This window comes from Aulonocara sp. 'chitande type north' Nkhata Bay, linkage group LG7, assembly GCF_057382095.1.
Source record: "Aulonocara sp. 'chitande type north' Nkhata Bay isolate Kocher_YH1m ecotype deep benthic linkage group LG7, A_spYH_male_GT1.1, whole genome shotgun sequence".
Lineage (NCBI taxonomy): Eukaryota > Metazoa > Chordata > Actinopteri > Cichliformes > Cichlidae > Aulonocara > Aulonocara sp. 'chitande type north' Nkhata Bay.
Window position 1 is genome coordinate 45,217,242 of NC_141350.1, and position 25,883 is coordinate 45,243,124.

The 25,883-nt window shown below is 38.0% G+C and overlaps 4 protein-coding genes across 4 annotated transcripts; 1 reads left to right on the top strand and 3 right to left on the bottom strand.

Annotated features, from left to right (window-relative positions):
- Positions 1 to 1,124: 1,124 nt before the first annotated feature.
- LOC147325943 (uncharacterized) lies at positions 1,125 to 2,423 on the bottom strand. Its single transcript, XM_086302545.1, has one exon. It carries the CDS (start codon positions 2,331 to 2,333, stop codon positions 1,125 to 1,127), a length of 1,209 nt encoding a protein of 402 aa, XP_086158671.1. The 5' UTR covers positions 2,334 to 2,423.
- A 4,208-nt stretch (positions 2,424 to 6,631) lies between these two features.
- LOC147325944 (ATP-dependent RNA helicase DDX54-like) lies at positions 6,632 to 7,976 on the top strand. Its single transcript, XM_086302546.1, has 5 exons — positions 6,632 to 6,825; positions 6,916 to 7,029; positions 7,119 to 7,229; positions 7,345 to 7,436; positions 7,592 to 7,976. The coding sequence occupies exons 1-5, from the start codon at positions 6,632 to 6,634 to the stop codon at positions 7,831 to 7,833; spliced, it is 753 nt and encodes a 250-aa protein (XP_086158672.1). The 3' UTR covers positions 7,834 to 7,976.
- Positions 7,977 to 14,325: 6,349 nt separating this feature from the next.
- On the bottom strand, positions 14,326 to 15,884 carry LOC147325945 (uncharacterized). The gene has a single exon (XM_086302547.1). The coding sequence runs from the start codon at positions 15,822 to 15,824 to the stop codon at positions 14,625 to 14,627; it is 1,200 nt and encodes a 399-aa protein (XP_086158673.1). The 5' UTR covers positions 15,825 to 15,884; the 3' UTR covers positions 14,326 to 14,624.
- An 8,374-nt stretch (positions 15,885 to 24,258) lies between these two features.
- Positions 24,259 to 25,828, bottom strand: LOC147325946 (uncharacterized). The gene has a single exon (XM_086302548.1). It carries the CDS (start codon positions 25,826 to 25,828, stop codon positions 24,620 to 24,622), a length of 1,209 nt encoding a protein of 402 aa, XP_086158674.1. The 3' UTR covers positions 24,259 to 24,619.
- Between the last annotated feature and the right edge of the window lie 55 nt (positions 25,829 to 25,883).

Sequence of the window (25,883 nt, forward strand, 5' to 3'; positions counted from 1 at the left end):
AGGACGTTACCAAATTCATGAAGCTATATTTGTGAGTTTATTTATCAATATCAGTTTAATGTAAACAGACTGATGTAGTAATAGACAGTAAAATGTTGGTGCGTGTGTAATATATGAGCGTTTATGTTTCTCTACATGGGTAAAAGTACTCCATGTCGCCCTCTGGTGGTAGCAACCAACTATGAAAAGAATGGATGTTGGATCTTAACTAAATGATAAAAAGTTTTATTACTTTGTATTACTTTCTTTAGTTTGGTAAAATTTACAGTTTTAATCCCGTAAGAAAATAAATCACTATCATAGAGAGGGATATTAGTAATTCGTTTGTTAATAACACTTTGTTTGTGTTTGCTAATGTTTCGACAGGAAAATGGTTTTCTACAAAGTTGTTTCATGTACAGAGTAACACACACACACACACACACACACACACACACACACACACACACACACACACACGTACGTATGACTTTGCCGGTTTCAGCTGAAACAATTTCAGTGTTTCAAACCATGTTCCAGGATTTTTCCTTCACCATTTATGAGGTTTCAAGAAGAAGATAAACGACAGATATGAATGTTTGAAAAAGTTATAGATGAAAAGATGAAAAATACTCAAAGGATAAATTCAATTGGTTTATTGTTTTATGAATAAGTTGAAAAAGAAAAAGTTAAACAAGTAAATAATGAAACAAGGTAAAATGAAGTAAGAACAAAACGTTAACAAGTAAATAATGAAACAAGGTAAAATGAAGTAAGAACAAAATGTTAAGAAGTAAATAATGAAACAAGGTAAAATGAAGTAAGAACAAAACGTCAACAAGTAAATAATGAAACAAGGTAAAATGAAGTAAGCACAAAAAGTTAAGTAAATAATGAAACAAGGTAAAATGAAGTAAGAACAAAACGTTAACAAGTAAATAATGAAACAAGGTAAAATGAAGTAAGAACAAAAAGTTAAGTAAATAATGAAACAAGGTAAAATGAAGTAAGCACAAAAAGTTAAGTAAATAATGAAACAAGGTAGAGGAGAGAAAACCCCAACAATCCCCTCTGAGCACGCACTAGGCGACAGTGGGGAGGAAAAACTGCCTTTAAACGGGCAGAAACCTCCGGCAGAACCAGGCTCAGGAGGGGACAGTCAACTGCCGGGACTGGTTGGGGAGGTGAACAGAGGTGGAGCAAGACGAGGCTACACCTGCTGAGGAAGCAGTAGAGTTCCTCCTCCAGGGCCAGCGGAAGCGTTTGTTCTTCTTTTTCATGCAGTTTTCTACAAGAGCTTTTTTTTCCAGGATGAGGGTTCTCAACTCATCGATGGTTTCTTTGTTTTGTTTCTCAAGCTTCTTGCACGTTTTCTCCACCTCTTCCAACGTTGCTTGTTTTTCTTCAAGCTTTTCCCTGAGCTCTTTGGATGTTTCCTCCTGCATTATCTTGTCCTTGTGCATGTCTGCGTTTCTTTGTTGTACTTCTTTGTACATGTCTTGTAGCTCCTCATTTCTTTTGTGGATATCTTGGAGCGTACGCTGCAGGTCGTCATGTATGTTGTCTTGTTCTTGCTTTTGCGCCTGCATTTCAGTGTGTTTGCGCTTCAAGTTGTTGTATTCCAACAATATCCCCTTAGTGAGCTCGGAGTTGTTTCTCGCCATTTGCTCCATCCTTTTCTGCATGTGCGAGCATTGTTTGTCCAGTTTTTCTTTTTCCCCTTCTAGTTGCTTTTTCTCGTGAAGAAGGTCTTTATTTTGGCGCAGAGTATCATCCACCTTCTCTTTCAGCATTCTGTATTTTTCCTCCGTGACTTTGAGTTTGTGCTCCATGTCTCTTTGCCTTTTCTCCTGTTCTTCTTTCTGTTGGAGGATTTCTTTATTTTTTTTCACAGCTTCATCGAAGTTTGTTTGGAGCAGCCGATTCATTTGGTCCATATATTGGAGATCCCATTCTGTCTTCTCAACAGTAGCTTTGCTGTCTTTAAGCTGGTTGGACATCTCCTTTAGTTCCACGCTCTTTTGCTTGTTTTCCTTAATTAGGAAGACAATCTGCTCTCGGGCTTGTCCAAACTTGATTCCCCAACCCTCATTAATAATATTTATGTCGGGCTGGCGTTTTTGTCTTTCTTCCAGGTTCTTATTTTGCGCTTCCATCTGTCTACACTTCTCCTCCAGTTGAAGTTTCTCTTCTTCAATCTGTTGAATTTTATTCTGGAGATGGTAGTTTTCCTTCTTACTGTCATGTAATGCCCTTTGGACGGCTAAGAGGTCATTTGGGGAAATTGGCCGGCCACGACAGGAAGGAGAAGCGGCGTAATCTTTTTGCCTTGGTTGGTGTCTTGTTGGATACATGTTGAAGGTTGTACACGACAACAACGAAAAGGTTTCCAAAAGTTTCTGTGGTGAACGTGTGAAGGCTGCAAACACAAATGCTGCAAGGACACGAACTAAAAAACTGCTGTGTGTCACCCCTGTTTAAGGAAAAACTTCAAAGGATCGTGTAGTGACATCATAACTCCGTGAGCCAATGAGATTGTCATGTGACATTTTGGAATGGAGATATTTTTTTTTAAACCGTTTTCAAATTTAACTTAATATTTGACTGTTTCTTAACTGACCTGTTTAGCTGATTAAGAAATGAATTGAAACGAGCATCACTAACGTTATATAACAGACAACAGAAAAAAAACAGTTTTTTTTCTAAGTAATAGAGGTATAATACATTTTTTAAAAATTTTTTTTAAATTATCCTACTTTTTATAAGAGGGAACATTATTTAAAGAATATGTATTTAATTGGAAAACTCTCTATTCGTCTAAAGGCTATAACAAGAAAGGTGAGCTTCCTGCTCAAAAATGAAATGACCAAAATAAATGGAGCATTTCTCTGCAATTACAAACTCTGTGTAAACAATCTTGGTTTCAAAATAAGGCTAATGCTGGTGAGATGTCATCACAGGTGTAAATATTACTGCAGATGTTACTATGTCAAAGTTTCACAACTGTCTTATGTTTATTTATGTAGGCAAGACCTACTTTTCACTTTTTTGCTTTGCTATATGTTCTTGAGTGTATTAGTTTGCCAGCAGCACGAACATGTACTAGTGTCAATAATAATAGTACGGTGGATTAGAAAACCTGCTCACAAGTTGAATAAACACCCAGGATTGTTTCATCATTTTCATTCAAAACCAATATTTGAGTCAAAATGAGAAAGTTGTTTGTGCTGTCTGATGAAGAAGAAGCAAAATAAAGTGCAGTTTTGATGTAGATGATGTTGTATACAAACTAGAAGAGGAAGATAGTAGGATCTCTGTATCATGCTTTGTCACTTTGTACCATGTAATTCTTTCCATTTCCACCAGGGGGTGTTTTCAGAAGTGGTAGGTGGTAAAAGAAGAAGTGTAATATATGAGCGTTTATGTTTCTCTACATGGGTAAAAGTACTCCATGTCGCCCTCTGGTGGTAGCAACCAACTATGAAAAGAATGGATGTTGGATCTTAACTAAATGATAAAAAGTTTTATTACTTTGTATTACTTTCTTTAGTTTGGTAAAATTTACAGTTTTAATCCCGTAAGAAAATAAATCACTATCATAGAGAGGGATATTAGTAATTCGTTTGTTAATAACACTTTGTTTGTGTTTGCTAATGTTTCGACAGGAAAATGGTTTTCTACAAAGTTGTTTCATGTACAGAGTAACACACACACACACACACACACACACACACACACACACACACACACACACACACACACACACACACACGTACGTATGACTTTGCCGGTTTCAGCTGAAACAATTTCAGTGTTTCAAACCATGTTCCAGGATTTTTCCTTCACCATTTATGAGGTTTCAAGAAGAAGATAAACGACAGATATGAATGTTTGAAAAAGTTATAGATGAAAAGATGAAAAATACTCAAAGGATAAATTCAATTGGTTTATTGTTTTATGAATAAGTTGAAAAAGAAAAAGTTAAACAAGTAAATAATGAAACAAGGTAAAATGAAGTAAGAACAAAACGTTAACAAGTAAATAATGAAACAAGGTAAAATGAAGTAAGAACAAAACGTTAACAAGTAAATAATGAAACAAGGTAAAATGAAGTAAGAACAAAACGTTAACAAGTAAATAATGAAACAAGGTAAAATGAAGTAAGAACAAAATGTTAAGAAGTAAATAATGAAACAAGGTAAAATGAAGTAAGAACAAAACGTCAACAAGTAAATAATGAAACAAGGTAAAATGAAGTAAGAACAAAAAGTTAAGTAAATAATGAAACAAGGTAAAATGAAGTAAGCACAAAAAGTTAAGTAAATAATGAAACAAGGTAAAATGAAGTAAGCACAAAAAGTTAAGTAAATAATGAAACAAGGTAGAGGAGAGAAAACCCCAACAATCCCCTCTGAGCACGCACTAGGCGACAGTGGGGAGGAAAAACTGCCTTTAAACGGGCAGAAACCTCCGGCAGAACCAGGCTCAGGAGGGGACAGTCAACTGCCGGGACTGGTTGGGGAGGTGAACAGAGGTGGAGCAAAACGAGGCTACACCTGCTGAGGAAGCAGTAGAGTTCCTCCTCCAGGGCCAGCGGAAGCGTTTGTTCTTCTTTTTCATGCAGTTTTCTACAAGAGCTTTTTTTTCCAGGATGAGGGTTCTCAACTCATCGATGGTTTCTTTGTTTTGTTTCTCAAGCTTCTTGCACGTTTTCTCCACCTCTTCCAACGTTGCTTGTTTTTCTTCAAGCTTTTCCCTGAGCTCTTTGGATGTTTCCTCCTGCATTATCTTGTCCTTGTGCATGTCTGCGTTTCTTTGTTGTACTTCTTTGTACATGTCTTGTAGCTCCTCATTTCTTTTGTGGATATCTTGGAGCGTACGCTGCAGGTCGTCATGTATGTTGTCTTGTTCTTGCTTTTGCGCCTGCATTTCAGTGTGTTTGCGCTTCAAGTTGTTGTATTCCAACAATATCCCCTTAGTGAGCTCGGAGTTGTTTCTCGCCATTTGCTCCATCCTTTTCTGCATGTGCGAGCATTGTTTGTCCAGTTTTTCTTTTTCCCCTTCTAGTTGCTTTTTCTCGTGAAGAAGGTCTTTATTTTGGCGCAGAGTATCATCCACCTTCTCTTTCAGCATTCTGTATTTTTCCTCCGTGACTTTGAGTTTGTGCTCCATGTCTCTTTGCTTTTTCTCCTGTTCTTCCTTCTGTTGGAGGATTTCTTCATTTTTTTTCACAGCTTCATCGAAGTTTGTTTGGAGCAGCCGATTCATTTGGTCCATATATTGGAGATCCCATTCTGTCTTCTCAACAGTAGCTTTGCTGTCTTTAAGCTGGTTGGACATCTCCTTTAGTTCCACGCTCTTTTGCTTGTTTTCCTTAATTAGGAAGACAATCTGCTCTCGGGCTTGTCCAAACTTGATTCCCCAACCCTCATTAATAATATTTATGTCGGGCTGGCGTTTTTGTCTTTCTTCCAGGTTCTTATTTTGCGCTTCCATCTGTCTACACTTCTCCTCCAGTTGAAGTTTCTCTTCTTCAATCTGTTGAATTTTATTCTGGAGATGGTAGTTTTCCTTCCTACTGTCATGTAATGCCCTTTGGACGGCTAAGAGGTCACTTGGCTGGCCACGACAGGAAGGAGAAGCGGCGTAATCTTTTTGCCTTGGTTGGTGTCTTGTTGGATACATGTTGAAGGTTGTACACGACAACAACGAAAAGGTTTCCAAAAGTTTCTGTGGTGAACGCGTGAAGGCTGCAAACACAAATGCTGCGAAGACACGAACTAAAAAACTGCTGTGTGTCACCCCTGTTTAAGGAAAAACTTCAAAGGATCGTGTGGTGACATCATAACTCCGTGAGCCAATGAGATTGTCATGTGACATTTTGGAATGGAGATATTTTTTTTTAAACCGTTTTCAAATTTAACTTAATATTTGACTGTTTCTTAACTGACCTGTTTAGCTGATTAAGAAATGAATTGAAACGAGCATCACTAACGTTATATAACAGACAACAGAAAAAAAACAGTTTTTTTTCTAAGTAATAGAGGTATAATACATTTTTTTAAATTTTTTTTTAAATTATCCTACTTTTTATAAGAGGGAACATTATTTAAAGAATATGTATTTAATTGGAAAACTCTCTATTCGTCTAAAGGCTATAACAAGAAAGGTGAGCTTCCTGCTCAAAAATGAAATGACCAAAATAAATGGAGCATTTCTCTGCAATTACAAAGTCTGTGTAAACAATCTTGGTTTCAAAATAAGGCTAATGCTGGTGAGATGTCATCACAGGTGTAAATATTACTGCAGATGTTACTATGTCAAAGTTTCACAACTGTCTTATGTTTATTTATGTAGGCAAGACCTACTTTTCACTTTTTTGCTTTGCTATATGTTCTTGAGTGTATTAGTTTGCCAGCAGCACGAACATGTACTAGTGTCAATAATAATCGTACGGTGGATTAGAAAACCTGCTCACAAGTTGAATAAACACCCAGGATTGTTGCAGAATTTTCATTCAAAACCAATATTTGAGTCAAAATGAGAAAGTTGTTTGTGCTGTCTGATGAAGAAGAAGCAAAATAAAGTGCAGTTTTGATGTAGATGATGTTGTATACAAACTAGAAGAGGAAGATAGTAGGATCTCTGTATCATGCTTTGTCACTTTGTACCATGTAATTCTTTCTATTTCCACCAGGGGGTGTTTTCAGAGGTGGTAGGTGGTAAAAGAAGAGGTCAGCAGGAAGATGGCGAAGAGCGACCAAAGACCAAGAAAAAGAGGCAGTCAGGCAAAGATGAAGAGTATTATATCCCTTACAGACCTAAAGACTTTGACTCTGAGAGAGGGTGAGGCATTAAACTGTTGCATCTGTTTCTTTAAAAAATGTGAATGGCTTTGTGTTTTATGCTGTTTTGTCCTGTGTTATGCGTCGACAGGTTGAGTCTCGGTGGAGAGGGCAGTGCTTTTGAACAGCAGGCCTCTTCAGCTGTCCTTGATCTCATGGGAGATGAAGGCGATCGCCTTAACCAGCAGAAGAAAATGATGAAATGGTACAAATTTCCCTATGTTTGACTCAGTATCCACCAAATGGTCATTTCAAACTATAATTTAAAGTCTTTTTTCCCCCTTCTTTTTTTAGGGACCGTAAGAGGAAGCGTTTTGTGAGAGAAACGGGAAAAGAAGACCAGAAGAAGAAGATCAAAACAGACAGCGGTCAGGTTATCAGTAACAAGAAGAACAGGAAGAACTTGTATCCTTCCAACAAAAAGCTTCTCTGTGTGCTGCTCTCAATGACCCTCTTCTCTACTCCTATGACAATATTAAGCTGTACTGTGAAGATGTTGTATCACTTGACAACATGTCAGTTATGAGGAGTGGAAGAAAAAATACAAGATTGATGATACAGGATCTGGATCAGATGGAGAAACAGGCGGAGGAGGCAGGAAGCCAGCAAGAGGTAGGAAGGCATCAAAATGAATAGCACAAACATGTTAAATATAGACCATCAGCCACCATGTTTTAACTCAACTCTAAAGGTAAATACTTCAAGTCCCTCTTCCAGCCTTGCGAGCTATAACCTCCAACCTCTTTGTTGTGTCGTGCCTCTCCCAGGTCGTGGCCGTGGCCGACGAGGTCCAAACGTACAGAGCTCCGGTGACCACAAAGCACGCTCGGAGCTGAAAACAAAGGATCAGATCATGAAGCAGCGCAAGAAAAAGCAGAAGCACCAGTTCCTGCAGGGCGGAGGGATGAGGAAGCTCCGCTCCAAGAACAAAAAGTGGCTCGGAGAAGTTAAAAAGTCAGGTTTTGGAAGGGGTGGCCATAAGAAAGGCAAGCTGAGGAAGAAACTGTGAGGAGGACAGAGGGTTGATGGTGTGGAGGACATCACGAGGAACTGGGTGATAAGCGTCAGAATCATCTGAGAACATCACCAAAGATTTTCCTGGCGCTTTGTGTGACTGTAGATTAAGGAGAAAATCATTTGTGCATCTTTGCACTGCAGAAATGCACGTCACTTCTTCCTTGATGGCCTGCTGAACTCTGCGTTTGCCACAGAGTTATGTTTAATTATGATCCACTAACCTGGATTTACTACTTGTAAGCATGTTGGCAGTCTAATAAAAGTGTTTTGGAGTACTGAAATATGTCTTATCAAAATGGTAAAATACAGATATTAAATATTGTGTGCTTAATTTGCAGTTAGTTTCAAAAATCGTCTCGCCCATCTTTTCTTAAAATAAGAGGTGCTCTATAAAAATGACATTAAATTCTGTAAACGTGCTCTATTTGCAATTATTTATCATTACTGTTGTCCAAGTGGTCTCATTTCAAAGTTGAAAGCGAGCATCGGAACGGGCAAGAAAGGCGACTTTTAATTGACTTTGAATGTGTTGTGGTTACTGATATCAGATGGGCTGGGTTGAGAAACTGGCTTAGAATTCCTCTTGCCTTCAGCATGGCCACGCCCCTCTGACTTCTGCAATCAACAAGGCATTTTTACCCAGGGAAATGTTTATTTCGCTTTTCAGTTTGGACTGTTCTCTGTAAATTCCTGAGAAAATTTGAGAAGATCAGGAGTGTCTGAAAAACGTAAAACAGCCCATCTGTCACCAACAGCAATGCTGCCTTCAAAGTCACTTAAATCACCCTTTTTTTTTTCTGGCATGTGATTGGCTGATTAGATATTTGCATTCACAAGCAGCTGAATAGGTTAGTGCAGGGGTCAGCAACCTGCGGCTCTTTAGTCCTTTTAGTGCGGCTCTGCGTGGTTTGGGAAAATAAATTATTTTTTTAAGTAATTAGCTGAAGTGTATTTTATTTGTGTTAGTTCTTTTTTAACTTGTAGTTCTAAATTGGAAGATTACTGTGATATTGAAATGAAATATAAATATAAAATTATATTCTATTAGTTTTTGAACGCTCAAAATAAGCGTCACACTTGCGGAAGCCGATATACCCGCCGAAACGCCGTGCATTTATCGAGACTTTCAACCCCAGGTAGGCTAATTATCAATCTTCGGATCCACATTATGTCAGCAGCTCCACCGTGAACTATGTTAAAAACAAACACCGCTCACGCCTCACAGATGACAGCTTACAGTCCTGCGTAAAGATGAAAGTGACTTCATACAGCTCCGATTTGCAGACGCTGTGCGCAGAGATTCAGGAGCAGAAGTCCCATTGTAAACATATCACGGCAGACCCAACGATGTTTCCATGAACACGCTTTACAGCTTCTCTTTATTGACCACTTTTCACACACGGTTGCTGTATGCATACAGCCGGTGTTAAAGCTCACAGCCCGACACATACCAACACAACAGCATAGAGAGCACAGACGTTAAGGCGCCGAGGCGTGATCGCGGGTGCCGCTCAGGTGCGTCCGCCTCCCCTGCAGCGGCGCTGCAGACCACGCCCCGCCACACACATTAACCAGGTAAAATACATATTGTCAGGGTTCCTGGGTCGGTGACCCAGTGTTTTCAGTTTTGTTCATGTTCATATATATATATAGCATATAGTAAACAATGAATCTGTAAACGACAGCTGTTGACATTTTTTAAAAATGAATGAAAAAGCATATTTAAATAATCAACATACATGATTTAAATATAAACACACACGTGACAAGAGACAGAACGTGTAGAAGATATATGCAGAAAGAGCTTTCAGTGGTCAGCTGATAACATGATATCTAAAAAATACATAGCTCATTTTCCTGTCTGTTAGTTGGACATGCTAACCTGTTAACAAGCTCCTATATTCACCCATACAGTTTGTAGATCATTTTGCTAAAATAGGTAAAATCTCCACTCTTTCAGGGCACTAATAGGCTAAAGGCATATTACAAAAGGTCATTCATGTATTCACAGATTCTCTGTAGTTATTCTGCTGCTCATTCACCTGTAAAAACCACACCAATCATTATTTCAACAGCCTTTTTATTTTGGAACAAAAGCATTTGACGATATGACTTACAGGACGTTACCAAATTCATGAAGCTATATTTGTGAGTTTATTTATCAATATCAGTTTAATGTAAACAGACTGATGTAGTAATAGACAGTAAAATGTTGGTGCGTGTGTAATATATGAGCGTTTATGTTTCTCTACATGGGTAAAAGTACTCCATGTCGCCCTCTGGTGGTAGCAACCAACTATGAAAAGAATGGATGTTGGATCTTAACTAAATGATAAAAAGTTTTATTACTTTGTATTACTTTCTTTAGTTTGGTAAAATTTACAGTTTTAATCCCGTAAGAAAATAAATCACTATCATAGAGAGGGATATTAGTAATTCGTTTGTTAATAACACTTTGTTTGTGTTTGCTAATGTTTCGACAGGAAAATGGTTTTCTACAAAGTTGTTTCATGTACAGAGTAACACACACACACACACACACACACACACACACACACACACACACACACACACACACACACACACACACACACACACACACGTACGTATGACTTTGCCGGTTTCAGCTGAAACAATTTCAGTGTTTCAAACCATGTTCCAGGATTTTTCCTTCACCATTTATGAGGTTTCAAGAAGAAGATAAACGACAGATATGAATGTTTGAAAAAGTTATAGATGAAAAGATGAAAAATACTCAAAGGATAAATTCAATTGGTTTATTGTTTTATGAATAAGTTGAAAAAGAAAAAGTTAAACAAGTAAATAATGAAACAAGGTAAAATGAAGTAAGAACAAAACGTTAACAAGTAAATAATGAAACAAGGTAAAATGAAGTAAGAACAAAACGTTAACAAGTAAATAATGAAACAAGGTAAAATGAAGTAAGAACAAAATGTTAACAAGTAAATAATGAAACAAGGTAAAATGAAGTAAGAACAAAACGTTAACAAGTAAATAATGAAACAAGGTAAAATGAAGTAAGAACAAAATGTTAAGAAGTAAATAATGAAACAAGGTAAAATGAAGTAAGAACAAAACGTTAACAAGTAAATAATGAAACAAGGTAAAATGAAGTAAGAACAAAATGTTAAGAAGTAAATAATGAAACAAGGTAAAATGAAGTAAGAACAAAACGTCAACAAGTAAATAATGAAACAAGGTAAAATGAAGTAAGCACAAAAAGTTAAGTAAATAATGAAACAAGGTAAAATGAAGTAAGAACAAAACGTTAACAAGTAAATAATGAAACAAGGTAAAATGAAGTAAGCACAAAAAGTTAAGTAAATAATGAAACAAGGTAGAGGAGAGAAAACCCCAACAATCCCCTCTGAGCACGCACTAGGCGACAGTGGGGAGGAAAAACTGCCTTTAAACGGGCAGAAACCTCCGGCAGAACCAGGCTCAGGAGGGGACAGTCAACTGCCGGGACTGGTTGGGGAGGTGAACAGAGGTGGAGCAAGACGAGGCTACACCTGCTGAGGAAGCAGTAGAGTTCCTCCTCCAGGGCCAGCGGAAGCGTTTGTTCTTCTTTTTCATGCAGTTTTCTACAAGAGCTTTTTTTTCCAGGATGAGGGTTCTCAACTCATCGATGGTTTCTTTGTTTTGTTTCTCAAGCTTCTTGCACGTTTTCTCCACCTCTTCCAACGTTGCTTGTTTTTCTTCAAGCTTTTCCCTGAGCTCTTTGGATGTTTCCTCCTGCATTATCTTGTCCTTGTGCATGTCTGCGTTTCTTTGTTGTACTTCTTTGTACATGTCTTGTAGCTCCTCATTTCTTTTGTGGATATCTTGGAGCGTACGCTGCAGGTCGTCATGTATGTTGTCTTGTTCTTGCTTTTGCGCCTGCATTTCAGTGTGTTTGCGCTTCAAGTTGTTGTATTCCAACAATATCCCCTTAGTGAGCTCGAAGTTGTTTCTCGCCATTTGCTCCATCCTTTTCTGCATGTGCGAGCATTGTTTGTCCAGTTTTTCTTTTTCCCCTTCTAGTTGCTTTTTCTCGTGAAGAAGGTCTTTATTTTGGCGCAGAGTATCATCCACCTTCTCTTTCAGCATTCTGTATTTTTCCTCCGTGACTTTGAGTTTGTGCTCCATGTCTCTTTGCTTTTTCTCCTGTTCTTCCTTCTGTTGGAGGATTTCTTCATTTTTTTTCACAGCTTCATCGAAGTTTGTTTGGAGCAGCCGATTCATTTGGTCCATATATTGGAGATCCCATTCTGTCTTCTCAACAGTAGCTTTGCTGTCTTTAAGCTGGTTGGACATCTCCTTTAGTTCCACGCTCTTTTGCTTGTTTTCCTTAATTAGGAAGACAATCTGCTCTCGGGCTTGTCCAAACTTGATTCCCCAACCCTCATTAATAATATTTATGTCGGGCTGGCGTTTTTGTCTTTCTTCCAGGTTCTTATTTTGCGCTTCCATCTGTCTACACTTCTCCTCCAGTTGAAGTTTCTCTTCTTCAATCTGTTGAATTTTATTCTGGAGATGGTAGTTTTCCTTCTTACTGTCATGTAATGCCCTTTGGACGGCTAAGAGGTCATTTGGGGAAATTGGCCGGCCACGACAGGAAGGAGAAGCGGCGTAATCTTTTTGCCTTGGTTGGTGTCTTGTTGGATACATGTTGAAGGTTGTACACGACAACAACGAAAAGGTTTCCAAAAGTTTCTGTGGTGAACGTGTGAAGGCTGCAAACACAAATGCTGCAAGGACACGAACTAAAAAACTGCTGTGTGTCACCCCTGTTTAAGGAAAAACTTCAAAGGATCGTGTAGTGACATCATAACTCCGTGAGCCAATGAGATTGTCATGTGACATTTTGGAATGGGGATATTTTTTTTTAAACCGTTTTCAAATTTAACTTAATATTTGACTGTTTCTTAACTGACCTGTTTAGCTGATTAAGAAATGAATTGAAACGAGCATCACTAACGTTATATAACAGACAACAGAAAAAAAACAGTTTTTTTTCTAAGTAATAGAGGTATAATACATTTTTTAAATTTTTTTTAAAATTATCCTACTTTTTATAAGAGGGAACATTATTTAAAGAATATGTATTTAATTGGAAAACTCTCTATTCGTCTAAAGGCTATAACAAGAAAGGTGAGCTTCCTGCTCAAAAATGAAATGACCAAAATAAATGGAGCATTTCTCTGCAATTACAAACTCTGTGTAAACAATCTTGGTTTCAAAATAAGGCTAATGCTGGTGAGATGTCATCACAGGTGTAAATATTACTGCAGATGTTACTATGTCAAAGTTTCACAACTGTCTTATGTTTATTTATGTAGGCAAGACCTACTTTTCACTTTTTTGCTTTGCTATATGTTCTTGAGTGTATTAGTTTGCCAGCAGCACGAACATGTACTAGTGTCAATAATAATAGTACGGTGGATTAGAAAACCTGCTCACAAGTTGAATAAACACCCAGGATTGTTTCATCATTTTCATTCAAAACCAATATTTGAGTCAAAATGAGAAAGTTGTTTGTGCTGTCTGATGAAGAAGAAGCAAAATAAAGTGCAGTTTTGATGTAGATGATGTTGTATACAAACTAGAAGAGGAAGATAGTAGGATCTCTGTATCATGCTTTGTCACTTTGTACCATGTAATTCTTTCTATTTCCACCAGGGGGTGTTTTCAGAAGTGGTAGGTGGTAAAAGAAGAAGTGTAATATATGAGCGTTTATGTTTCTCTACATGGGTAAAAGTACTCCATGTCGCCCTCTGGTGGTAGCAACCAACTATGAAAAGAATGGATGTTGGATCTTAACTAAATGATAAAAAGTTTTATTACTTTGTATTACTTTCTTTAGTTTGGTAAAATTTACAGTTTTAATCCCGTAAGAAAATAAATCACTATCATAGAGAGGGATATTAGTAATTCGTTTGTTAATAACACTTTGTGTTTGCTAATGTTTCGACAGGAAAATGGTTTTCTACAAAGTTGTTTCATGTACAGAGTAACACACACACACACACACACACACACACACACACACACACACACACACACACACGTACGTATGACTTTGCCGGTTTCAGCTGAAACAATTTCAGTGTTTCAAACCATGTTCCAGGATTTTTCCTTCACCATTTATGAGGTTTCAAGAAGAAGATAAACGACAGATATGAATGTTTGAAAAAGTTATAGATGAAAAGATGAAAAATACTCAAAGGATAAATTCAATTGGTTTATTGTTTTATGAATAAGTTGAAAAAGAAAAAGTTAAACAAGTAAATAATGAAACAAGGTAAAATGAAGTAAGAACAAAACGTTAACAAGTAAATAATGAAACAAGGTAAAATGAAGTAAGAACAAAACGTTAACAAGTAAATAATGAAACAAGGTAAAATGAAGTAAGAACAAAACGTTAACAAGTAAATAATGAAACAAGGTAAAATGAAGTAAGAACAAAATGTTAAGAAGTAAATAATGAAACAAGGTAAAATGAAGTAAGAACAAAACGTTAACAAGTAAATAATGAAACAAGGTAAAATGAAGTAAGAACAAAAAGTTAAGTAAATAATGAAACAAGGTAAAATGAAGTAAGCACAAAAAGTTAAGTAAATAATGAAACAAGGTAAAATGAAGTAAGCACAAAAAGTTAAGTAAATAATGAAACAAGGTAGAGGAGAGAAAACCCCAACAATCCCCTCTGAGCACGCACTAGGCGACAGTGGGGAGGAAAAACTGCCTTTAAACGGGCAGAAACCTCCGGCAGAACCAGGCTCAGGAGGGGACAGTCAACTGCCGGGACTGGTTGGGGAGGTGAACAGAGGTGGAGCAAGACGAGGCTACACCTGCTGAGGAAGCAGTAGAGTTCCTCCTCCAGGGCCAGCGGAAGCGTTTGTTCTTCTTTTTCATGCAGTTTTCTACAAGAGCTTTTTTTTCCAGGATGAGGGTTCTCAACTCATCGATGGTTTCTTTGTTTTGTTTCTCAAGCTTCTTGCACGTTTTCTCCACCTCTTCCAACGTTGCTTGTTTTTCTTCAAGCTTTTCCCTGAGCTCTTTGGATGTTTCCTCCTGCATTATCTTGTCCTTGTGCATGTCTGCGTTTCTTTGTTGTACTTCTTTGTACATGTCTTGTAGCTCCTCATTTCTTTTGTGGATATCTTGGAGCGTACGCTGCAGGTCGTCATGTATGTTGTCTTGTTCTTGCTTTTGCGCCTGCATTTCAGTGTGTTTGCGCTTCAAGTTGTTGTATTCCAACAATATCCCCTTAGTGAGCTCGGAGTTGTTTCTCGCCATTTGCTCCATCCTTTTCTGCATGTGCGAGCATTGTTTGTCCAGTTTTTCTTTTTCCCCTTCTAGTTGCTTTTTCTCGTGAAGAAGGTCTTTATTTTGGCGCAGAGTATCATCCACCTTCTCTTTCAGCATTCTGTATTTTTCCTCCGTGACTTTGAGTTTGTGCTCCATGTCTCTTTGCTTTTTCTCCTGTTCTTCCTTCTGTTGGAGGATTTCTTCATTTTTTTTCACAGCTTCATCGAAGTTTGTTTGGAGCAGCCGATTCATTTGGTCCATATATTGGAGATCCCATTCTGTCTTCTCAACAGTAGCTTTGCTGTCTTTAAGCTGGTTGGACATCTCCTTTAGTTCCACGCTCTTTTGCTTGTTTTCCTTAATTAGGAAGACAATCTGCTCTCGGGCTTGTCCAAACTTGATTCCCCAACCCTCATTAATAATATTTATGTCGGGCTGGCGTTTTTGTCTTTCTTCCAGGTTCTTATTTTGCGCTTCCATCTGTCTACACTTCTCCTCCAGTTGAAGTTTCTCTTCTTCAATCTGTTGAATTTTATTCTGGAGATGGTAGTTTTCCTTCCTACTGTCATGTAATGCCCTTTGGACGGCTAAGAGGTCACTTGGCTGGCCACGACAGGAAGGAGAAGCGGCGTAATCTTTTTGCCTTGGTTGGTGTCTTGTTGGATACATGTTGAAGGTTGTACACGACAACAACGAAAAGGTTTCCAAAAGTTTCTGTGGTGAACGCGTGAAGGCTGCAAACACAAATGCTGCGAAGACACGAACTAAAAAACTGCTGTGTGTCACCCCTGTTTAAGGAAAAACTTCAAAGGATCGTGTAGTGACATCATAACTCCGTGAGCCAATGAGATTGTCATGTGACATTTTGGAATGGGGATATTTTTTTTTAAACCGTTTTCAAATTTAACTTAATATTTGACTGTTTCTTAACTGACCTGTTTAGCTGATTAAGAAATGAATTGAAACGAGCATCACTAACGTTATATAACAGACAACAGAAAAAAAACAGTTTTTTTTCTAAGTAATAGAGGTATAATACATTTTTTAAATTTTTTTTTTAAATTATCCTACTTTTTATAAGAGGGAACATTATTTAAAGAATATGTATTTAATTGGAAAACTCTCTATTCGTCTAAAGGCTATAACAAGAAAGGTGAGCTTCCTGCTCAAAAATGAAATGACCAAAATAAATGGAGCATTTCTCTGCAATTACAAACTCTGTGTAAACAATCTTGGTTTCAAAATAAGGCTAATGCTGGTGAGATGTCATCACAGGTGTAAATATTACTGCAGATGTTACTATGTCAAAGTTTCACAACTGTCTTATGTTTATTTATGTAGGCAAGACCTACTTTTCACTTTTTTGCTTTGCTATATGTTCTTGAGTGTATTAGTTTGCCAGCAGCACGAACATGTACTAGTGTCAATAATAATAGTACGGTGGATTAGAAAACCTGCTCACAAGTTGAATAAACACCCAGGATTGTTTCATCATTTTCATTCAAAACCAATATTTGAGTCAAAATGAGAAAGTTGTTTGTGCTGTCTGATGAAGAAGAAGCAAAATAAAGTGCAGTTTTGATGTAGATGATGTTGTATACAAACTAGAAGAGGAAGATAGTAGGATCTCTGTATCATGCTTTGTCACTTTGTACCATGTAATTCTTTCTATTTCCACCAGGGGGTGTTTTCAGAAGTGGTAGGTGGTAAAAGAAGAAGTGTAATATATGAGCGTTTATGTTTCTCTACATGGGTAAAAGTACTCCATGTCGCCCTCTGGTGGTAGCAACCAACTATGAAAAGAATGGATGTTGGATCTTAACTAAATGATAAAAAGTTTTATTACTTTGTATTACTTTCTTTAGTTTGGTAAAATTTACAGTTTTAATCCCGTAAGAAAATAAATCACTATCATAGAGAGGGATATTAGTAATTCGTTTGTTAATAACACTTTGTTTGTGTTTGCTAATGTTTCGACAGGAAAATGGTTTTCTACAAAGTTGTTTCATGTACAGAGTAACACACACACACACACACACACACACACACACACACACACACACACACACACACACACACACACACACACGTACGTATGACTTTGCCGGTTTCAGCTGAAACAATTTCAGTGTTTCAAACCATGTTCCAGGATTTTTCCTTCACCATTTATGAGGTTTCAAGAAGAAGATAAACGACAGATATGAATGTTTGAAAAAGTTATAGATGAAAAGATGAAAAATACTCAAAGGATAAATTCAATTGGTTTATTGTTTTATGAATAAGTTGAAAAAGAAAAAGTTAAACAAGTAAATAATGAAACAAGGTAAAATGAAGTAAGAACAAAACGTTAACAAGTAAATAATGAAACAAGGTAAAATGAAGTAAGAACAAAACGTTAACAAGTAAATAATGAAACAAGGTAAAATGAAGTAAGAACAAAATGTTAAGAAGTAAATAATGAAACAAGGTAAAATGAAGTAAGAACAAAACGTCAACAAGTAAATAATGAAACAAGGTAAAATGAAGTAAGAACAAAAAGTTAAGTAAATAATGAAACAAGGTAAAATGAAGTAAGCACAAAAAGTTAAGTAAATAATGAAACAAGGTAAAATGAAGTAAGCACAAAAAGTTAAGTAAATAATGAAACAAGGTAGAGGAGAGAAAACCCCAACAATCCCCTCTGAGCACGCACTAGGCGACAGTGGGGAGGAAAAACTGCCTTTAAACGGGCAGAAACCTCCGGCAGAACCAGGCTCAGGAGGGGACAGTCAACTGCCGGGACTGGTTGGGGAGGTGAACAGAGGTGGAGCAAGACGAGGCTACACCTGCTGAGGAAGCAGTAGAGTTCCTCCTCCAGGGCCAGCGGAAGCGTTTGTTCTTCTTTTTCATGCAGTTTTCTACAAGAGCTTTTTTTTCCAGGATGAGGGTTCTCAACTCATCGATGGTTTCTTTGTTTTGTTTCTCAAGCTTCTTGCACGTTTTCTCCACCTCTTCCAACGTTGCTTGTTTTTCTTCAAGCTTTTCCCTGAGCTCTTTGGATGTTTCCTCCTGCATTATCTTGTCCTTGTGCATGTCTGCGTTTCTTTGTTGTACTTCTTTGTACATGTCTTGTAGCTCCTCATTTCTTTTGTGGATATCTTGGAGCGTACGCTGCAGGTCGTCATGTATGTTGTCTTGTTCTTGCTTTTGCGCCTGCATTTCAGTGTGTTTGCGCTTCAAGTTGTTGTATTCCAACAATATCCCCTTAGTGAGCTCGGAGTTGTTTCTCGCCATTTGCTCCATCCTTTTCTGCATGTGCGAGCATTGTTTGTCCAGTTTTTCTTTTTCCCCTTCTAGTTGCTTTTTCTCGTGAAGAAGGTCTTTATTTTGGCGCAGAGTATCATCCACCTTCTCTTTCAGCATTCTGTATTTTTCCTCCGTGACTTTGAGTTTGTGCTCCATGTCTCTTTGCCTTTTCTCCTGTTCTTCCTTCTGTTGGAGGATTTCTTTATTTTTTTTCACAGCTTCATCGAAGTTTGTTTGGAGCAGCCGATTCATTTGGTCCATATATTGGAGATCCCATTCTGTCTTCTCAACAGTAGCTTTGCTGTCTTTAAGCTGGTTGGACATCTCCTTTAGTTCCACGCTCTTTTGCTTGTTTTCCTTAATTAGGAAGACAATCTGCTCTCGGGCTTGTCCAAACTTGATTCCCCAACCCTCATTAATAATATTTATGTCGGGCTGGCGTTTTTGTCTTTCTTCCAGGTTCTTATTTTGCGCTTCCATCTGTCTACACTTCTCCTCCAGTTGAAGTTTCTCTTCTTCAATCTGTTGAATTTTATTCTGGAGATGGTAGTTTTCCTTCCTACTGTCATGTAATGCCCTTTGGACGGCTAAGAGGTCACTTGGCTGGCCACGACAGGAAGGAGAAGCGGCGTAATCTTTTTGCCTTTTTGTTGGATACATGTTGAAGGTTGTACACGACAACAACGAAAAGGTTTCCAAAAGTTTCTGTGGTGAACGCGTGAAGGCTGCAAACACAAATGCTGCGAAGACACGAACTAAAAAACTGCTGTGTGTCACCCCTGTTTAAGGACAAACTTCAAAGGATCAAAGTGTAGTGACATCATAACTCCGTGAGCCAATGAGATTGTCATGTGACATTTTGGAATGGGGATATTTTTTTTTAAACCGTTTTCAAATTTAACTTAATATTTGACTGTTTCTTAACTGACCTGTTTAGCTGATTAAGAAATGAATTGAAACGAGCATCACTAACGTTATATAACAGACAACAGAAAAAAAAACAGTTTTTTTTTCTAAGTAATAGAGGTATAATACATTTTTTTAAATTTTTAAAAATAATTATCCTACTTTTTATAAGAGGGAACATTATTTAAAGAATATGTATTTAATTGGAAAACTCTCTATTCGTCTAAAGGCTATAACAAGAAAGGTGAGCTTCCTGCTCAAAAATGAAATGACCAAAATAAATGGAGCATTTCTCTGCAATTACAAACTCTGTGTAAACAATCTTGGTTTCAAAATAAGGCTAATGCTGGTGAGATGTCATCACAGGTGTAAATATTACTGCAGATGTTACTATGTCAAAGTTTCACAACTGTCTTATGTTTATTTATGTAGGCAAGACCTACTTTTCACTTTTTTGCTTTGCTATATGTTCTTGAGTGTATTAGTTTGCCAGCAGCACGAACATGTACTAGTGTCAATAATAATCGTACGGTGGATTAGAAAACCTGCTCACAAGTTGAATAAACACCCAGGATTGTTGCAGAATTTTCATTCAAAACCAATATTTGAGTCAAAATGAGAAAGTTGTTTGTGCTGTCTGATGAAGAAGAAGCAAAATAAAGTGCAGTTTTGATGTAGATGATGTTGTATACAAACTAGAAGAGGAAGATAGTAGGATCTCTGTATCATGCTTTGTCACTTTGTACCATGTAATTCTTTCTATTTCCACCAGGGGGTGTTTTCAGAGGTGGTAGGTGGTAAAAGAAGAGGTCAGCAGGAAGATGGCGAAGAGCGACCAAAGACCAAGAAAAAGAGGCAGTCAGGCAAAGATGAAGAGTATTATATCCCTTACAGACCTAAAGACTTTGACTCTGAGAGAGGGTGAGGCATTAAACTGTTGCATCTGTTTCTTTAAAAAATGTGAATGGCTTTGTGTTTTATGCTGTTTTGTCCTGTGTTATGCGTCGACAGGTTGAGTCTCGGTGGAGAGGGCAGTGCTTTTGAACAGCAGGCCTCTTCAGCTGTCCTTGATCTCATGGGAGATGAAGGCGATCGCCTTAACCAGCAGAAGAAAATGATGAAATGGTACAAATTTCCCTATGTTTGACTCAGTATCCACCAAATGGTCATTTCAAACTATAATTTAAAGTCTTTTTTCCCCCTTCTTTTTTTAGGGACCGTAAGAGGAAGCGTTTTGTGAGAGAAACGGGAAAGGAAGACCAGAAGAAGAAGATCAAAACAGACAGCGGTCAGGTTATCAGTAACAAGAAGAACAGGAAGAACTTGTATCCTTCCAACAAAAAGCTTCTCTGTGTGCTGCTCTCAATGACCCTCTTCTCTACTCCTATGACAATATTAAGCTGTACTGTGAAGATGTTGTATCACTTGACAACATGTCAGTTATGAGGAGTGAAGGAAAAAATACAAGATTGATGATACAGGATCTGGATCAGATGGAGAAACAGGCGGAGGAGGCAGGAAGCCAGCAAGAGGTAGGAAGGCATCAAAATGAATAGCACAAACATGTTAAATATAGACCATCAGCCACCATGTTTTAACTCAACTCTAAAGGTAAATACTTCAAGTCCCTCTTCCAGCCTTGCGAGCTATAACCTCCAACCTCTTTGTTGTGTCGTGCCTCTCCCAGGTCGTGGCCGTGGCCGACGAGGTCCAAACGTACAGAGCTCCGGTGACCACAAAGCACGCTCGGAGCTGAAAACAAAGGATCAGATCATGAAGCAGCGCAAGAAAAAGCAGAAGCACCAGTTCCTGCAGGGCGGGGGGATGAGGAAGCTCCGCTCCAAGAACAAAAAGTGGCTCGGATAAGTTAAAAAGTCAGGTTTTGGAAGGGGTGGCCATAAGAAAGGCAAGCTGAGGAAGAAACTGTGAGGAGGACAGAGGGTTGATGGTGTGGAGGACATCACGAGGAACTGGGTGATAAGCGTCAGAATCATCTGAGAACATCACCAAAGATTTTCCTGGTGCTTTGTGTGACTGTAGATTAAGGAGAAAATCATTTGTGCATCTTTACACTGCAGAAATGCACGTCACTTCTTCCTTGATGGCCTGCTGAACTCTGCGTTTGCCACAGAGTTATGTTTAATTATGATCCACTAACCTGGATTTACTACTTGTAAGCATGTTGGCAGTCTAATAAAAGTGTTTTGGAGTACTGAAATATGTCTTATCAAAATGGTAAAATACAGATATTAAATATTGTGTGCTTAATTTGCAGTTAGTTTCAAAAATCGTCTCGCCCATCTTTTCTTAAAATAAGAGGTGCTCTATAAAAATGACATTAAATTCTGTAAACGTGCTCTATTTGCAATTATTTATCATTACTGTTGTCCAAGTGGTCTCATTTCAAAGTTGAAAGCGAGCATCGGAACGGGCAAGAAAGGCGACTTTTAATTGACTTTGAATGTGTTGTGGTTACTGATATCAGATGGGCTGGGTTGAGAAACTGGCTTAGAATTCCTCTTGCCTTCAGCATGGCCACGCCCCTCTGACTTCTGCAATCAACAAGGCATTTTTACCCAGGGAAATGTTTATTTCGCTTTTCAGTTTGGACTGTTCTCTGTAAATTCCTGAGAAAATTTGAGAAGATCAGGAGTGTCTGAAAAACGTAAAACAGCCCATCTGTCACCAACAGCAATGCTGCCTTCAAAGTCACTTAAATCACCCTTTTTTTTTTTCTGGCATGTGATTGGCTGATTAGATATTTGCATTCACAAGCAGCTGAATAGGTTAGTGCAGGGGTCAGCAACCTGCGGCTCTTTAGTCCTTTTAGTGCGGCTCTGCGTGGTTTGGGAAAATAAATTATTTTTTTAAGTAATTAGCTGAAGTGTATTTTATTTGTGTTAGTTCTTTTTTAACTTGTAGTTCTAAATTGGAAGATTACTGTGATATTGAAATGAAATATAAATATAAAATTATATTCTATTAGTTTTTGAACGCTCAAAATAAGCGTCACACTTGCGGAAGCCGATATACCCGCCGAAACGCCGTGCATTTATCGAGACTTTCAACCCCAGGTAGGCTAATTATCAATCTTCGGATCCACATTATGTCAGCAGCTCCACCGTGAACTATGTTAAAAACAAACACCGCTCACGCCTCACAGATGACAGCTTACAGTCCTGCGTAAAGATGAAAGTGACTTCATACAGCTCCGATTTGCAGACGCTGTGCGCAGAGATTCAGGAGCAGAAGTCCCATTGTAAACATATCACGGCAGACCCAACGATGTTTCCATGAACACGCTTTACAGCTTCTCTTTATTGACCACTTTTCACACACGGTTGCTGTATGCATACAGCCGGTGTTAAAGCTCACAGCCCGACACATACCAACACAACAGCATAGAGAGCACAGACGTTAAGGCGCCGAGGCGTGATCGCGGGTGCCGCTCAGGTGCGTCCGCCTCCCCTGCAGCGGCGCTGCAGACCACGCCCCGCCACACACATTAACCAGGTAAAATACATATTGTCAGGGTTCGGGTCGGTGACCCAGTGTTTTCAGTTTTGTTCATGTTCATATATATATATAGCATATAGTAAACAATGAATCTGTAAACGACAGCTGTTGACATTTTTTAAAAATGAATGAAAAAGCATATTTAAATAATCAACATACATGATTTAAATATAAACACACACGTGACAAGAGACAGAACGTGTAGAAGATATATGCAGAAAGAGCTTTCAGTGGTCAGCTGATAACATGATATCTAAAAAATACATAGCTCATTTTCCTGTCTGTTAGTTGGACATGCTAACCTGTTAACAAGCTCCTATATTCACCCATACAGTTTGTAGATCATTTTGCTAAAATAGGTAAAATCTCCACTCTTTCAGGGCACTAATAGGCTAAAGGCATATTACAAAAGGTCATTCATGTATTCACAGATTCTCTGTAGTTATTCTGCTGCTCATTCACCTGTAAAAACCACACCAATCATTATTTCAACAGCCTTTTTATTTTGGAACAAAAGCATTTGACGATATGACTTACAGGACGTTACCAAATTCATGAAGCTATATTTGTGAGTTTATTTATCAATATCAGTTTAATGTAAACAGACTGATGTAGTAATAGACAGTAAAATGTTGGTGCGTGTGTAATATATGAGCGTTTATGTTTCTCTACATGGGTAAAAGTACTCCATGTCGCCCTCTGGTGGTAGCAACCAACTATGAAAAGAATGGATGTTGGATCTTAACTAAATGATAAAAAGTTTTATTACTTTGTATTACTTTCTTTAGTTTGGTAAAATTTACAGTTTTAATCCCGTAAGAAAATAAATCACTATCATAGAGAGGGATATTAGTAATTCGTTTGTTAATAACACTTTGTTTGTGTTTGCTAATGTTTCGACAGGAAAATGGTTTTCTACAAAGTTGTTTCATGTACAGAGTAACACACACACACACACACACACACACACACACACACACACACACACACACACACACACACGTACGTATGACTTTGCCGGTTTCAGCTGAAACAATTTCAGTGTTTCAAACCATGTTCCAGGATTTTTCCTTCACCATTTATGAGGTTTCAAGAAGAAGATAAACGACAGATATGAATGTTTGAAAAAGTTATAGATGAAAAGATGAAAAATACTCAAAGGATAAATTCAATTGGTTTATTGTTTTATGAATAAGTTGAAAAAGAAAAAGTTAAACAAGTAAATAATGAAACAAGGTAAAATGAAGTAAGAACAAAACGTTAACAAGTAAATAATGAAACAAGGTAAAATGAAGTAAGAACAAAATGTTAAGAAGTAAATAATGAAACAAGGTAAAATGAAGTAAGAACAAAACGTCAACAAGTAAATAATGAAACAAGGTAAAATGAAGTAAGAACAAAAAGTTAAGTAAATAATGAAACAAGGTAAAATGAAGTAAGCACAAAAAGTTAAGTAAATAATGAAACAAGGTAAAATGAAGTAAGAACAAAACGTTAACAAGTAAATAATGAAACAAGGTAAAATGAAGTAAGAACAAAAAGTTAAGTAAATAATGAAACAAGGTAAAATGAAGTAAGCACAAAAAGTTAAGTAAATAATGAAACAAGGTAAAATGAAGTAAGCACAAAAAGTTAAGTAAATAATGAAACAAGGTAGAGGAGAGAAAACCCCAACAATCCCCTCTGAGCACGCACTAGGCGACAGTGGGGAGGAAAAACTGCCTTTAAACGGGCAGAAACCTCCGGCAGAACCAGGCTCAGGAGGGGACAGTCAACTGCCGGGACTGGTTGGGGAGGTGAACAGAGGTGGAGCAAGACGAGGCTACACCTGCTGAGGAAGCAGTAGAGTTCCTCCTCCAGGGCCAGCGGAAGCGTTTGTTCTTCTTTTTCATGCAGTTTTCTACAAGAGCTTTTTTTTCCAGGATGAGGGTTCTCAACTCATCGATGGTTTCTTTGTTTTGTTTCTCAAGCTTCTTGCACGTTTTCTCCACCTCTTCCAACGTTGCTTGTTTTTCTTCAAGCTTTTCCCTGAGCTCTTTGGATGTTTCCTCCTGCATTATCTTGTCCTTGTGCATGTCTGCGTTTCTTTGTTGTACTTCTTTGTACATGTCTTGTAGCTCCTCATTTCTTTTGTGGATATCTTGGAGCGTACGCTGCAGGTCGTCATGTATGTTGTCTTGTTCTTGCTTTTGCGCCTGCATTTCAGTGTGTTTGCGCTTCAAGTTGTTGTATTCCAACAATATCCCCTTAGTGAGCTCGGAGTTGTTTCTCGCCATTTGCTCCATCCTTTTCTGCATGTGCGAGCATTGTTTGTCCAGTTTTTCTTTTTCCCCTTCTAGTTGCTTTTTCTCGTGAAGAAGGTCTTTATTTTGGCGCAGAGTATCATCCACCTTCTCTTTCAGCATTCTGTATTTTTCCTCCGTGACTTTGAGTTTGTGCTCCATGTCTCTTTGCTTTTTCTCCTGTTCTTCCTTCTGTTGGAGGATTTCTTCATTTTTTTTCACAGCTTCATCGAAGTTTGTTTGGAGCAGCCGATTCATTTGGTCCATATATTGGAGATCCCATTCTGTCTTCTCAACAGTAGCTTTGCTGTCTTTAAGCTGGTTGGACATCTCCTTTAGTTCCACGCTCTTTTGCTTGTTTTCCTTAATTAGGAAGACAATCTGCTCTCGGGCTTGTCCAAACTTGATTCCCCAACCCTCATTAATAATATTTATGTCGGGCTGGCGTTTTTGTCTTTCTTCCAGGTTCTTATTTTGCGCTTCCATCTGTCTACACTTCTCCTCCAGTTGAAGTTTCTCTTCTTCAATCTGTTGAATTTTATTCTGGAGATGGTAGTTTTCCTTCTTACTGTCATGTAATGCCCTTTGGACGGCTAAGAGGTCATTTGGGGAAATTGGCCGGCCACGACAGGAAGGAGAAGCGGCGTAATCTTTTTGCCTTGGTTGGTGTCTTGTTGGATACATGTTGAAGGTTGTACACGACAACAACGAAAAGGTTTCCAAAAGTTTCTGTGGTGAA